Source organism: Eptesicus fuscus, chromosome 15, assembly GCF_027574615.1.
Source record: "Eptesicus fuscus isolate TK198812 chromosome 15, DD_ASM_mEF_20220401, whole genome shotgun sequence".
In the NCBI taxonomy this organism is placed as follows: domain Eukaryota; kingdom Metazoa; phylum Chordata; class Mammalia; order Chiroptera; family Vespertilionidae; genus Eptesicus; species Eptesicus fuscus.
In genome coordinates, this window is record NC_072487.1 from 18,980,218 (window position 1) to 18,992,351 (window position 12,134).

Consider the following 12,134-nt stretch of genomic DNA (forward strand, 5'->3'; position numbering starts at 1 on the left):
GGAAAGACATAGTCTTTTTCTTCAAGGAGCTCACCATCTCGTGATGGCATCTTGGTGGCCTTGGTGCATAGATTATTGGACCTCCTTCACAGGGCTTTTGGTCATTTTAATGTTGAGTTTTTGGAATAATTAAGATAAAATTGCAGTAGATAGTTAATTTTTTGCCTTTGATATGTAGATTATATTCTGTTTAGGTAAAGCTGAAATGAGCAATTTCAGTGATTTTGAATTGTTTGGAAGGAGCATATTTGCTATTTTATAAAATATTTGCTAAGTGTTAATTTTTTATTTCTGGCTATGAACAGAAAGTAAGCACTGACATTTAAAAAAAATATATATTTGTATTGATTTCAGAGAGGACGGGAGAAGGAGGAGAGAGAGATAGAAACATCAATGATAGAGAATCATTGTTTGGCTGCCTTTTGCATGCCCCACACTGGGGATCGAGCCTGCAACCTGAGCATATACCCTGACTGGGAGTTGAACCTTGACCTCCTGGTTTATAGGTCGATGCTCAACCACTGAGCCACGCAAGCCGGGTGCACTGACATGGTTGATGTTGAAAAGTGGTCTCTGGTAATCCTGCCTTTCATATAACCTAGAATAGAAAAGCTTTTGGACATAAGAAGACCCAGTCGATGATTGAATTTGAAAGTTCTTTCAAGATGAAGATAAAGTTGTCAATGCTTAAAGGCTTTAGAAATTTAATAACTTATTTTATAATTTTAATGAAAAGATAAATAAGGTTTTAAAAAATGTTTATTGATTTTTTTTTTTTTTTAAGAGAGAGGAAGGGAAAGAGATAGAGATAGAAACATCAACGAGAGAGCAACATTATCTATCAGCTCCCTCCTACGCCCCCTACTGGGGATTGAGCCCACAAGCTGGGCTTACGCCCTGACCGGGAATTGAACCAGTGACCTTTTAGTTCATGGGTCAACGTTTAATCACTGAGCCACACTGGCTAGGAAGATACATAAGGTTTTTATGTTTATTCAAAGGAGCAAGGGAATATAAGAGATTAAGGAATACTATGTGTAGAATGCAACAAAGTGAATAACCTTATGACTATTGTTAGTATAACATACTTGCTATAGAGCAAAATTCAGCATAAGAGATATTGATTTTGGTCATGAAATATCAAAAGAATCTGAAAGTCTCTGTTACAATGAAATTCTGTGATCTAAAGATTGAGGATGTTGTAATAATGCCAATCTAATGAATTGAATTTGTTCTTACCCTTTATTCAAGTTTTTGAGTGTTCATCAAATCATTTAACCCTTGTAAAAAATGCTGATGACTTAAAATATATAGCAGGTAAGGCAAATATTTATAATTTGGGAGGCTGATACACAAATTGAGCTGCAGTACTGCTCTAATTGTCACCATACCTCCGTAGAATAAACTGCCTTTTGATGACCGGGACGAATTGAGAGAAATCGTAACGGACAGATACGGGGCAGACAGTTTTTTAAGAATATTCAAATATATAAAGTGTATGGGATTCTTTCCTACTCATAACTTGGATTTGTTTGTTTTATTTTTCCTTTTAGCCATGCTTCTTCCCTGTTTCAGCCAGTTTCATCATCAGATGGAAACAGTGTTACAATATTTGAAAAGGTACATTTTAAAACAACTTTTAATTCTGATCATACTTAGGATAAAATATTATTTATTTTTGTTGATATCCCAATTAAATTAAGTTAAAATTTTATTTTCACATTTCTCAGTATTTGCACATTATGTACCATTTCGATTAACAATTCCTTGTTGCTTCTACAGGGGAATATTGGAATTATTTAATTGTGCCAGTAAACATATAATTTCACAATAATGTTAAACTTTTATAGGTTCATGATAACTCAAGAACCTCTAATGAAAATCACGCACAATTATTAAGGTTTTAACATATGTCTGTCTTCTTCAGGACATGAAGATTGGAACATGTAGAGAAAAAACTGAAACAATTTCTAAGAAAACACCAGAGTGTGAAGGGGAAGACTTTCCATCATCATATATTGCAAAGAATACAGAGAGTAGTGCATTAGGAGGGCCTCTGCCAGTGAAAAAAATTGATCCATTCCAGAAAGAGCAAGATCACCTGGCAGAAGAGGTTAGAAAAAGATTGTAAAAAGTATACTGAAATATCTGTTATTTTCTCTATAGTGTTGTGATTGAAAATGAAGTACAGTTAATTATTGATTTACTGGGGGAAATTTGGGGAAGGAGGTCACAGATAATAAAAGTCATGGTTAAAGCAAAATTGTTCCTCCCAAAAGTAGAAATAGATTTCATATAAACTTACTTAGTTAAGATTATCTCCATGGTTTAGAACTCATGTCCCATCCTATAAATATCCAAAAGTATAAAAATAATAACCTGTATGCTATTTTTGGAGTTAACCATTAAATCTCAGTTGTTGGATAAATATACCCAATGGTTATGCTCTATTAAAATACTTCATGAATGTTGTCTGTTGCTTAGCTGAGCTTCCTCTCTTTTTGAATATTAGAACAAAATATTATATTAACACGGAGCAAAGTTTTTGTCCTGCTTTCTAAGTATTTCAAAATAATTAAGTGCATCATTATTAATGATCTAGGTTTTCCTAACTTAATGCTGTTCTACTTTTTATTGACAAGTGACCACAATGTTACTATTGCTCAGTAGTATTACAGAACTCAGTTTACACAAATGCATTCTCTAATGTTATTTTTATTACAGTTTCCCACAACATCCCTTAGCATTGTTTGAATTGAGATAAGCATTCAGAGAATAAATCAGCTCTTGAGAGACTAAAAGAAAAATTTGGTTTAGTACTCTTTTTTAAAAAAAAAAAAAAGTTTATTTTTCCATTGATTTTTAGAGAGAGTGGAAGGGAAGGGGAGAGACAGAAAGAGAGAAACATTGATGTGAGAGAAACACATCAATTGGTTGCCTCCTGCATACACCCTGACCAGGGCTGGGGAACCTGCAACCCAGGTACATGCCTTTGACCAGAATCGAACCTGGGACCCTTCAGTCCGTGGCCAACGCTCCATCCACTGAGCCAAACCGGCTAGGGCTGGTTTAGTACATGTTGATTCAGGTATTGGAGTTCCCTCCTTTATCTCAGTTTTGATCAAAGTAAATGAATATTGTCCAAATAAGAGAGCTGGATGTCAGACATTTTTCTTGTTTGTAACATGAGGAGGTTGGGCCAGTTTTATGGTCTCTAAATATTTTTCTTAAAAAGATTTCTCTTGATTTTTAGAGAGAGGAAGGGGAAGGGAGAGAGAGAAGCATTGATCTGAGAATGAAACATGGTTTGGCTGCCTGCTGCATGTACCCTACTGGGTTATCCAGCTAAAACCTGGGTTTGTGCCCCAAACTGGGAATCGAACTGGCAACATGTTGGTGCACGGGACAATGCCCACCCAACTGACCCACAGCGGCTAGGGCTCTAAGTATTTTTAAATTTCTAAAGTCCTATTGTTTTCTTTGTTAGTTGATTACACTAAAGAAAAGATTGTCAGTCTTTTTTCTTTCCCGATGGAAGGAAAGGCCCATTCTCTGATTAAAAGAATTTATAGTAGCAGTGGAGTGGATGGGATGGAAAAGAAGAGTTTTAAAAACCTCCTGAAGCTCTGAAAATAAAGTGAAATGAATCTTATTTAATAGTGTTGGTGACAAGGAATATTTAGTATTTGAATTCTAAAAAGCCCTCTGTTTTCACAGGGGAGGGTAAGTGCAGGCCAATTTGATTATGGTTGTTGGAAATTTATTCTTTATGGATTTCAAGGGGCAGATATTTTAATTTGCCTATTTTTTGGATTTAGTCACTTTTAATTAATACAGAGTGCTATTTTCATATTGTATACTTTGTTTTCTTTATTTTAGAAAGCATCTATGCCTTGTTCACGAATTTATATTTGATAATGAGGTTCCTGGCAAAGAAATACGTTGTCAGAATGTATTCTATTTATTAATAGAAGTGTTACTGTGCAAATGGTTTATAATTAAGAATCTGCTTGCTTTAAAAGTGTCATTTTAGATACAGAATTGTCAAGCTCAATGGTGTAGCAGATGGTAGTTGAGTTTTAGGTCACTGTGTAGTCAGAACTACCTCCAAATCTTCCTAAGTATAAAGAGTCTTATCTGTTCTCTCCTTTATAATGGAATATCCATTTAAGATAAGGGAGGAAATTGTTTTGTGTTACCTTATAGCAGCAATTTTCAACCTGTGTGCTGAAAGAATTTTTAAAACATGCAATACTGACTATTTAGTCAGGCTACTTACCTCTTTTCCCTTAGATTGTCAAATAAAAAAATGACAACAGCTAGTACAACAATAGCCATCTGGTGTGAATTAATAAAAAATTATATCTATTTTTTTTGTCATATCGGCATAAAATATATTTTTTAGTGCCGCAGAATTTTAGTAATTAGTTTATGTGTGCCATTCAATGAAAAAGATTGAAAATGGCTGCCTTGTAGGATTGTGCCTAGATAGTCTGTAAGGAGTATCTGGGAGCTACACTGTTGAGTGTACTTTTATGCCATCTGCAGTGGGAAGGACTGCTGACTGTAAAGTACTTTCTGCTATTATCAGGGCTTTTGTTGCATTCTACCAATGGGCTTAATTTTGGGGTAATTTTTGCTTTACCTCTTCCTTTCTGTTTTAGGTTGTGAGGACAGTATTATCTGGTTCACCACAGCCCTCTACGGGAAGAGAAGTAAAATTAGAGGAACTGATTGACTCTCTAGTTTCTAACCCATTCTTAACTAGGAAGCAAATTCCCCGAACTCCAGAAAACTTGAGTAAGTTAATAATGTTTTCTATCACTTATTTTCTTTTTTATACATTACTATGGTCTGAGAAATCTTTTGGAAGCTCACTTTAAAACTCTTTTACTGCCCTAGCTGGTTTGGCTCGGTGGATAGAGCATTGGCCTTCGGACTGAAGGGTCCCAGGTTCGATTCCGGTCAAGGGCACATACCCGGGTTGTGGACTCAATCCCAGTAGGGGGTGTGCAGGAGGCAGCCAATCAATGATTCTCTCTCATCATTGATGTTTCTTTCTCCTTCTCCCTTCCTCTCTGAAATAAAAAATATATTAAAAAACAAAAACAAAAACTCTTTTACTTAAGTTTAGTGGCAATGGGTCTTTGTTTTGACGTAAGGGACTTTTATTGAAGTATTACATGTGGGCACTCTCACTTATATGGCAGTCCTCTTCAGTAAAATTATTTTGCCCTGATACTGTACAATTTTGTTTTTTGTTATACTTGACTTTTTCCTGGAAAATATTTTAGTTGATCACTTAAAAAAATCCTCTGCCTTCACATCTGATCTGTGATCAGTATTTATAGAGTATAGAGGTTGTGATCTCCCAGGCAGTAACCAAGATCTCTGTGTGCTCAGAGATCTTTCCTACCCTTCCTAAGCCAGCCAGAATGCCCAATACATTTTTTAAAAATATGTTTTTATTTATTTCAGAGAGGAAGGGAGAGGGAGAGAGAGATAGAAACATCAATGATGAGAGAGAATCATTGATCGGCTGCCTCCTGCACGCCCCTCAATGGGGATCGAGCTCGCAATCCAGGCATGTACCCTTGAACAAAATCGAACCTGGGACCCTTCAGTCCACAGGCCAACACTCTGTCCACTGAGCAAACCGGCTAGGGGCCAATACATTTTTTTAATAACCTGTAATTTGTGTAGATAAAGTTCTGATATTGTCCTTATGTAGGCACATCATCCTGGTTGAGTGATTAAATATAATTTCCATTTTGCTGCTAGAAATGATATATTCAAATTTAAATTGGTCACTTCAGGTTGAATTGAATCACAAAGCCTAACACACTGTCCTGTGTTTTTTTGTAAAGTTATATTGAACATAACCTTGCTCATTTGTCAACATATTGTTTATGGATGCTTTCATGCTACAGTGGCAGAGTTGAATAGTTGATGTAGACCAGATGGCCTGCAAAGCCTAAAATATTACTTACTATCTGGCCTTTTGCAGAAAAGGTTTGCTGAACTCTGGCCAAAATATCTTTTTGATACATGTAATTTGTATGTACTGTGTGAAAGTATATGCACATTTCAGGAATAGGTTTTGTTATTTGTGTGTGATTAGTTGGAGATAAGTTCTTTGATCTTCTTGGGCTTTGGTATATTGTGGAGCCTTATCATTCAACTAGCATATCTGTGGAACATATACTCAGTAGCTTTTTCTTGAGCCTTAGAAATGAAATGTTTATTTGCATGCTGTGTTTGGGAATATTGATAAATTGTGTTTTTTTCTACTCCCCCTTTAATTAGTCAGTGATATTAGGAGCTCATGGAGAAAAGCTGTTAAGATAGAAGATAACAGAAGTACAGAATCAATTCAAATGGATACTGAACATAGAGAAGGTTTTAAGGATATTGATTTTGGCATATTACATGAAACTCTTCCAGAAGATGTTGGTCATTTAAGTCTTAATAGCTCCAATAGTACAGAGGCCAATTTTAAACTGGATCCAAATAGCCCTATGCACAGTAGCATTTTCCCAGAAGATGTTGTGGGAGAAAGACAGACTACTCCAAAATCAGACTCCCATGAACAGACTATTTACAGTAGATATGAGGCTCTGAAAAAATCTTTTATCAAGAAAAAGGAAGAAACTTACCTCTTTAATTCTGAAATACCTGAAAGACACAAACCAGAATTGAGCCCTGCTCCTCAAACCATGCAAACAGATGATATGCTTAACCTGCTGGACACTCAAGATTTGCATACTGACTATACAAAACCATCTTTACGAATGTCCCTTGGTGAAAGAAAACAGTCTCTTTCACCACTAATCAAGTTTTCTCCAGTGGAACAAAGATTGAGGACCACAGGGCCATGTAGTCTTGAAGAACTTCCACCTTATTTAAAAGGTAAGATTAAATAGACCTGTGCATGTTAACTTGCTAAAGTTTTCTCTCAACTTCTTATAAGAATAGTACACAATGAATGCTACATGATCTTCGTTAATGTGATGAAATATGCTCATTGTTTTGGCTAGGATGAGAAAAGTGTACCCATCACTATTATGGGTACTTTCAGAATCTTTAGTGATGTGTATGTAGTTTACAATTAGTCTGGGATGGTTTGAAAACAAAACCAAAAACTTGAAACCTATTGCTTTTGTAATACAAACTAATAAAGGTAAATTTCATCAAAATCTTCTTGGCTAGTGGAAGATGGTTCTAAAAAAGTTGAGAAACTGTTAAATATCATTTTTGTAATATAATATCTGATTTGCTTTAAAATAAATTTGGTGTGGGTGGCATGATAAAACAAGTAAGGTCAGTGTATTAGTTTTCTAGGTCTGCCAAAGCAAACTGGGTGGCTTAAATTGAGATTTATTGTCTCTGCAGACAATAAGTTCTGGAGGCTAGAAACCAGCCTCAAGGTGTTGGCAAGAACCATGTTCTCTGAAGCCACTAGACGAAGATCCTTCTTGCCTCTTCTAGCTTCTGGTAGCCCCAGGTGTTCTTTGGCTTGTGGCAGCATAACGCCATACTTTCTCTGCCTTCCTCTTCACATGGCGTTCTCCCCCGTGTGTCTCTGCACTTTCTTATAAGGACACCAGTCATGTAGATCAAGGGCCCGTCCTACTCTACAATGACCTCATCTTAACTGATCGTATCTGCAATGACCCTATTTCCAATAAGGTCCTGGGGTTAAAACTTCAACATATCTGTTTGGGGGACACCATTTAACTCATTAACATTTAGTATTAAATAATTATTGAATTATTGAAGCTAACTACATTAGGTTAATCATAATTCTTTTTTATATATGTTTGAAAATTTTCATGGTAAAGAGTTATAAAAACTGCTCTTAAAGCATGTTAGAACAGATATGGGTCTGGTGATAATTCATTATATGTCACTCTGATTTGTCCATGATAATTAAACACTGGTATATTGAAAAGTATTCTAAGAGGGTAAAAGAAAAAGTATACTAAGAGGGATATATTGATATTCTCTGGACAATACCTCAATGAGAATGATGGTAATTTTATCATAGTTAAATATCTATATGTGAACCTTTTACTTAAGAAGACCGAAATTTGCTACTACTTGGAATCTGTTCTATTTGACTTTTTTGGTAATGTTTGCATATCCTTTTCTCTTCTTTAAAATCAATTTTGCAGAAGCAGAAATCTTGAATAAGAGCCTTGATGCAAAAGAATCGCCGTCTGAGTTGAAGAGATAATTTACTTATGTTGCACACTTCAGTTGAAGCAAGTTGATTTAAAAATAGACTTATAGCCCTAGCTGATGTGGCTCAGTTGATTGAGCATCCTCCCATGAAACGAGAAGTCACCTGTTTGATTCCTGGTCAGGACACATGCCCGGGTTGCTGGCTTGTAGGAATTGTGCAGAAGGCAGCTGGTTGATATTTCTTTCTCACATTGGTGTTTCTCTCCCTCTCCCTTCCTCTCGCTAAAATAAATAAAAACAACAACACAAAAACAAACAAAAACACCACAGACTTATAGGGGTGGGTGGAGGTGGAGAAGTTATAGGGGGGATAAATCGTGATGGAAAAAAAAGCCAAAAGAATTTAAAAGCGCCCCCCCCATGACATTTTTCAAGGTCTAAAAAGTCTTAAATAATTCCCTTTAGCCTCTTCTAATGTTTTTAGGTAAGTGGAGTTGAAATGTGAAGTACTTGATTGGAAAGCTAACATCAAGTTATGTGAAGCCATTTTGATTTCTTGAACAATCTTATAAGCATTAAGAAAATGGCAAAGTAGTAAATTTACTGATATAATTTCAGTTAATTAACATAAGGATGAGTAGTTTTTGATGTACATTTATTACATGGTTAACATAATAGCTATTGAATACATTGATATTTCATTTTAGGGAAATATAGAACTTTTATTATTTCTTAATAGAACATTCTGGTACTAACAAAAAAAAAAAAAAGAGAAAAATAGTGCCTTGAGCTGTGTAGTCAAAAGGACAAAGTTTAAGTTTGGAAAGCTCTAAACAGGCTTCATGATTGATTATTCAAGTAGGTTGATGCTGAAAAATGGTTTTATGGAATAAAGTGCATGTGATATGTGAAGACTGGAGCAGAATGAATTTAGTAAAAAGGAAAAAGATGGAAGATGACTAGACACTTTTAAGGAACACTATCAAACTATAAATCCATTCATTGGGTTGTATAGCAGATTTATATTTAGTCTAATTTAGACTATGAGAATTTAATTTAACCCTACTTTTATATTTTAACAGAAGAATGCAAATTAAAAAATTTGTGTGTTTGTTTTTTTTTTTGGGGGGGGGCGGTGAGGGCACTGTTTTGTGGGAAAGGAGCTAATTTTGATTATATTGCTTTCTTCCAGTTCCCCACAGCCTACAGAATAGTCTCAAAATAACTTGAGAAAACTGAATTTGGGGTTAAATAACTTGTTCAGTGTCACACAGCTAAGTCAGTGGTAAAGCTAGGATTTGACCATATTTTCCTTCCTTAATAAACCACAAATAACTAAAAGGCCAGGACAGTAGGAATGGGAGTCAGATGTAAGGCCTCTTGTACAAAATCCTGCCACACTCAGTCATGGTCTCTGGCCAAGAAAAGCGCTTGTCTCTAGAATCAAGTGAGTACATCCCATGGCTCTATGAATCAGGAGGAATGAGTACACACTGGAAGGCAATAGCACCAACAGTACCTCTCTATCTTGCCCCAACTCTTAACCATTAAAACCATGTTCACTTGCCAGAAAACTGGCAGGGAGAGGAGAAAAGGGGAGGGAAGAGTTCTGGAAGTGGGGGCTTAATCGTTAATCTTTCACTCATTTTGGGCTTCTCTTAAGTTATTTGTTCAATCCCAGTTTGAAGGCCACTCTGTGAGAAGAGAAAAAAGCACATACTTGCAGTGGGAAAAAAAGCTCCTAAATTGCTATATTCCTTTATTAGTTAATACAACCAATAAGGGACTCTATAGGTATACTGGGAAACTAAATCTCTAGTCTATCTTAAGAAAACTCAGTGTCTGTAAATCCAAAATTAATGTTAGGGAGGATAGGGCATCATCGCCAGAGTCATTACTAGTTACTTAATATGTATAATTTCATCTAATTCTTATTAAGATAGTGATTATTATACCTGTTTTGCAGATGGGCTGAAGCCAGGGAGTTTAAATGACTTGTAAGATGGACTCGGAATCACCTGCGACAGATAGATTATATAGGTCTAAAATGGGGATTAGGAATCTGCATTTTAAATATGCTTTCTTGGTAATTATCACACCAACAAGCTTAAGAGCTAACCCTAGCCAAGTTAGTTCAGTTGGTTAGAGCATCATCCTGATATGCTAAAGTTGAGGGTTCAATCCCCAGTCTAACAGAGCCACCCCACCAGGGCAGTCAATTTTATCTAAAGGAAAAACAGGAATTCTTGAGACCTGTATAAAAGGAAACCCTATTTTTTCCTACTCTGAGTAAACTAAAATATGTTTAAGGACATTTTCCTCAATGTAAGGAAAGTGTATGCTAAAGTAAAATTCTCTTTTACATAATGTTACAGATGAGTAGTTCTCCTTAGTGAACGTCAAATCTGCATCCTAAATTTAAAATATTTGTGGGTCCCCTATGAGACTATTTGTAAATATGTTCTACATGCTCTAGTATTGAATGAACATTCAATATTATAACACTTGGCTCTGGAACTTGCTAGATTTTTATATAAAAAAGAACCATGCCCACCCTAACTGGTTTGGCTCAGTGGATAGAGCGTTGGCCTGCGGACTGAAGGGTCCCAGGTTCGATTCCAGTCAAGGGCATGTACCTTGGTTGCGGGCACATTCCCAGTAGGGGGTGTGCAAGAGGCAGCTGATTGATGTTTCTCATCAATGTTTCTAACTCTCTATCCCTTCCTCTCTGTGGAGAATCAATAAAATATATTAAAAAAACACACAAAAACCATGCCCTTCAAATTAAAAAAATGATCACATATAGTTACACCAGTAACTTTATCAACAGAAATTTATGAGATTCAGATATGAGCATTTTGTTACTGCCATTTTAATTATTAGAGTCACTAATGAAGTATTTAAAAAAATACATCTATACCTTCAGAGTTTTCATCTGGACCCTTTATAGTAACTTACTGCCAAAGGCTCCAAGTAGATGAGTTTAATTACTTGCATCCAGTTAGCTTCTTGCTCTTCACAGGTAGGGGACCTTGTCATCCACATACAGCTGTAAAGTTTATTGCTTATATTTAATCTGTATACAGAGCTAATGTCTCATTTGTAAAAAGAGGTGGGAGGAGTTGATCAGAGGTTTCTTGGCTCTAAAATATGTAGATTGCTTTAAGGCAGCTGGAAAGGGACATTTTAGATCTGTTTTCTGATTTCACCATACCACATTGCCAATCCAAATTAGGAATGTTATCCTTCCCTCAAACTAGTTAATCTAAGAATCTGATTCAGTATTATCCAATTTCCAGACAAATGCAGATGGGAAAGTGATCTTGCCCAAAAGTGACTTAGCCACTATTGAGAAGTTACTTAACTTACTGGGCTTGTTTCTTCCATCTGTAAAATTAGGGGAATTATATAAAGTAATATACACTTAAAAAGCTAGGATTTTTATGATTAACACTTCTGTCAGTGGGATGTAATAGGAAAGGGGGAGGATCTGTAATCATATTGCCTAGATTCAGCTCTATTAGGCCATACCAGTTTTCTCACTTATTAGAGATAAAAGTAATTTACTTCATGGGTTGTGAGGATTAATAAGAAAATGCACATCAAGTATTTAAGAATACCTGGCATTTAGTAAGGGTTCAAATATGTTGCTAGGCTCCATGTCCAGTAATTTTGGAGTATGTGTGTTTGGTTGGGGCAAAAAGAATGGCTTAGTAGGTGGTATTGCTAGCTGACACAGTACTGAGTATGTGCCAGGTACCATTCTAAATGCTTTCTATGTTTTAACTGAATCCTTTTAACAATCATATTTTGTAGTGCTATTCTTATCCACATTTTATAAATGAGAAAACAAAACCCAACAGCGAAATTAAATACCTTGCCCAGTTTACAGAGCTAGTAAGTGAAGGTACTAGAAAGAATACTAACTCAGCTCAGGTGGTCTAGCTCCA

General features: G+C 35.8%; 1 protein-coding gene and 1 non-coding gene across 2 annotated transcripts in view; both read left to right on the plus strand.

Annotated features, from left to right (window-relative positions):
- The window catches only part of HAUS6 (HAUS augmin like complex subunit 6), a 40,982-nt gene extending 31,710 nt beyond the window's left edge, over positions 1 to 9,272 (plus strand). The window contains exons 13-17 of the mRNA XM_054727502.1: positions 1,554 to 1,620; positions 1,928 to 2,113; positions 4,665 to 4,800; positions 6,307 to 6,909; positions 8,175 to 9,272. Coding sequence (XP_054583477.1) covers positions 1,554 to 1,620; positions 1,928 to 2,113; positions 4,665 to 4,800; positions 6,307 to 6,909; positions 8,175 to 8,236 — 1,054 coding nt within the window. The 3' untranslated portion in view covers positions 8,237 to 9,272. The remainder of the gene's footprint in view (positions 1 to 1,553; positions 1,621 to 1,927; positions 2,114 to 4,664; positions 4,801 to 6,306; positions 6,910 to 8,174) is intronic.
- LOC114232787 (small Cajal body-specific RNA 8) lies at positions 1,339 to 1,469 on the plus strand. Its single transcript, XR_003618886.1, has one exon. It is a non-coding gene; the product is annotated as a small Cajal body-specific RNA 8 (non-coding RNA).
- Positions 9,273 to 12,134: the final 2,862 nt, after the last annotated feature.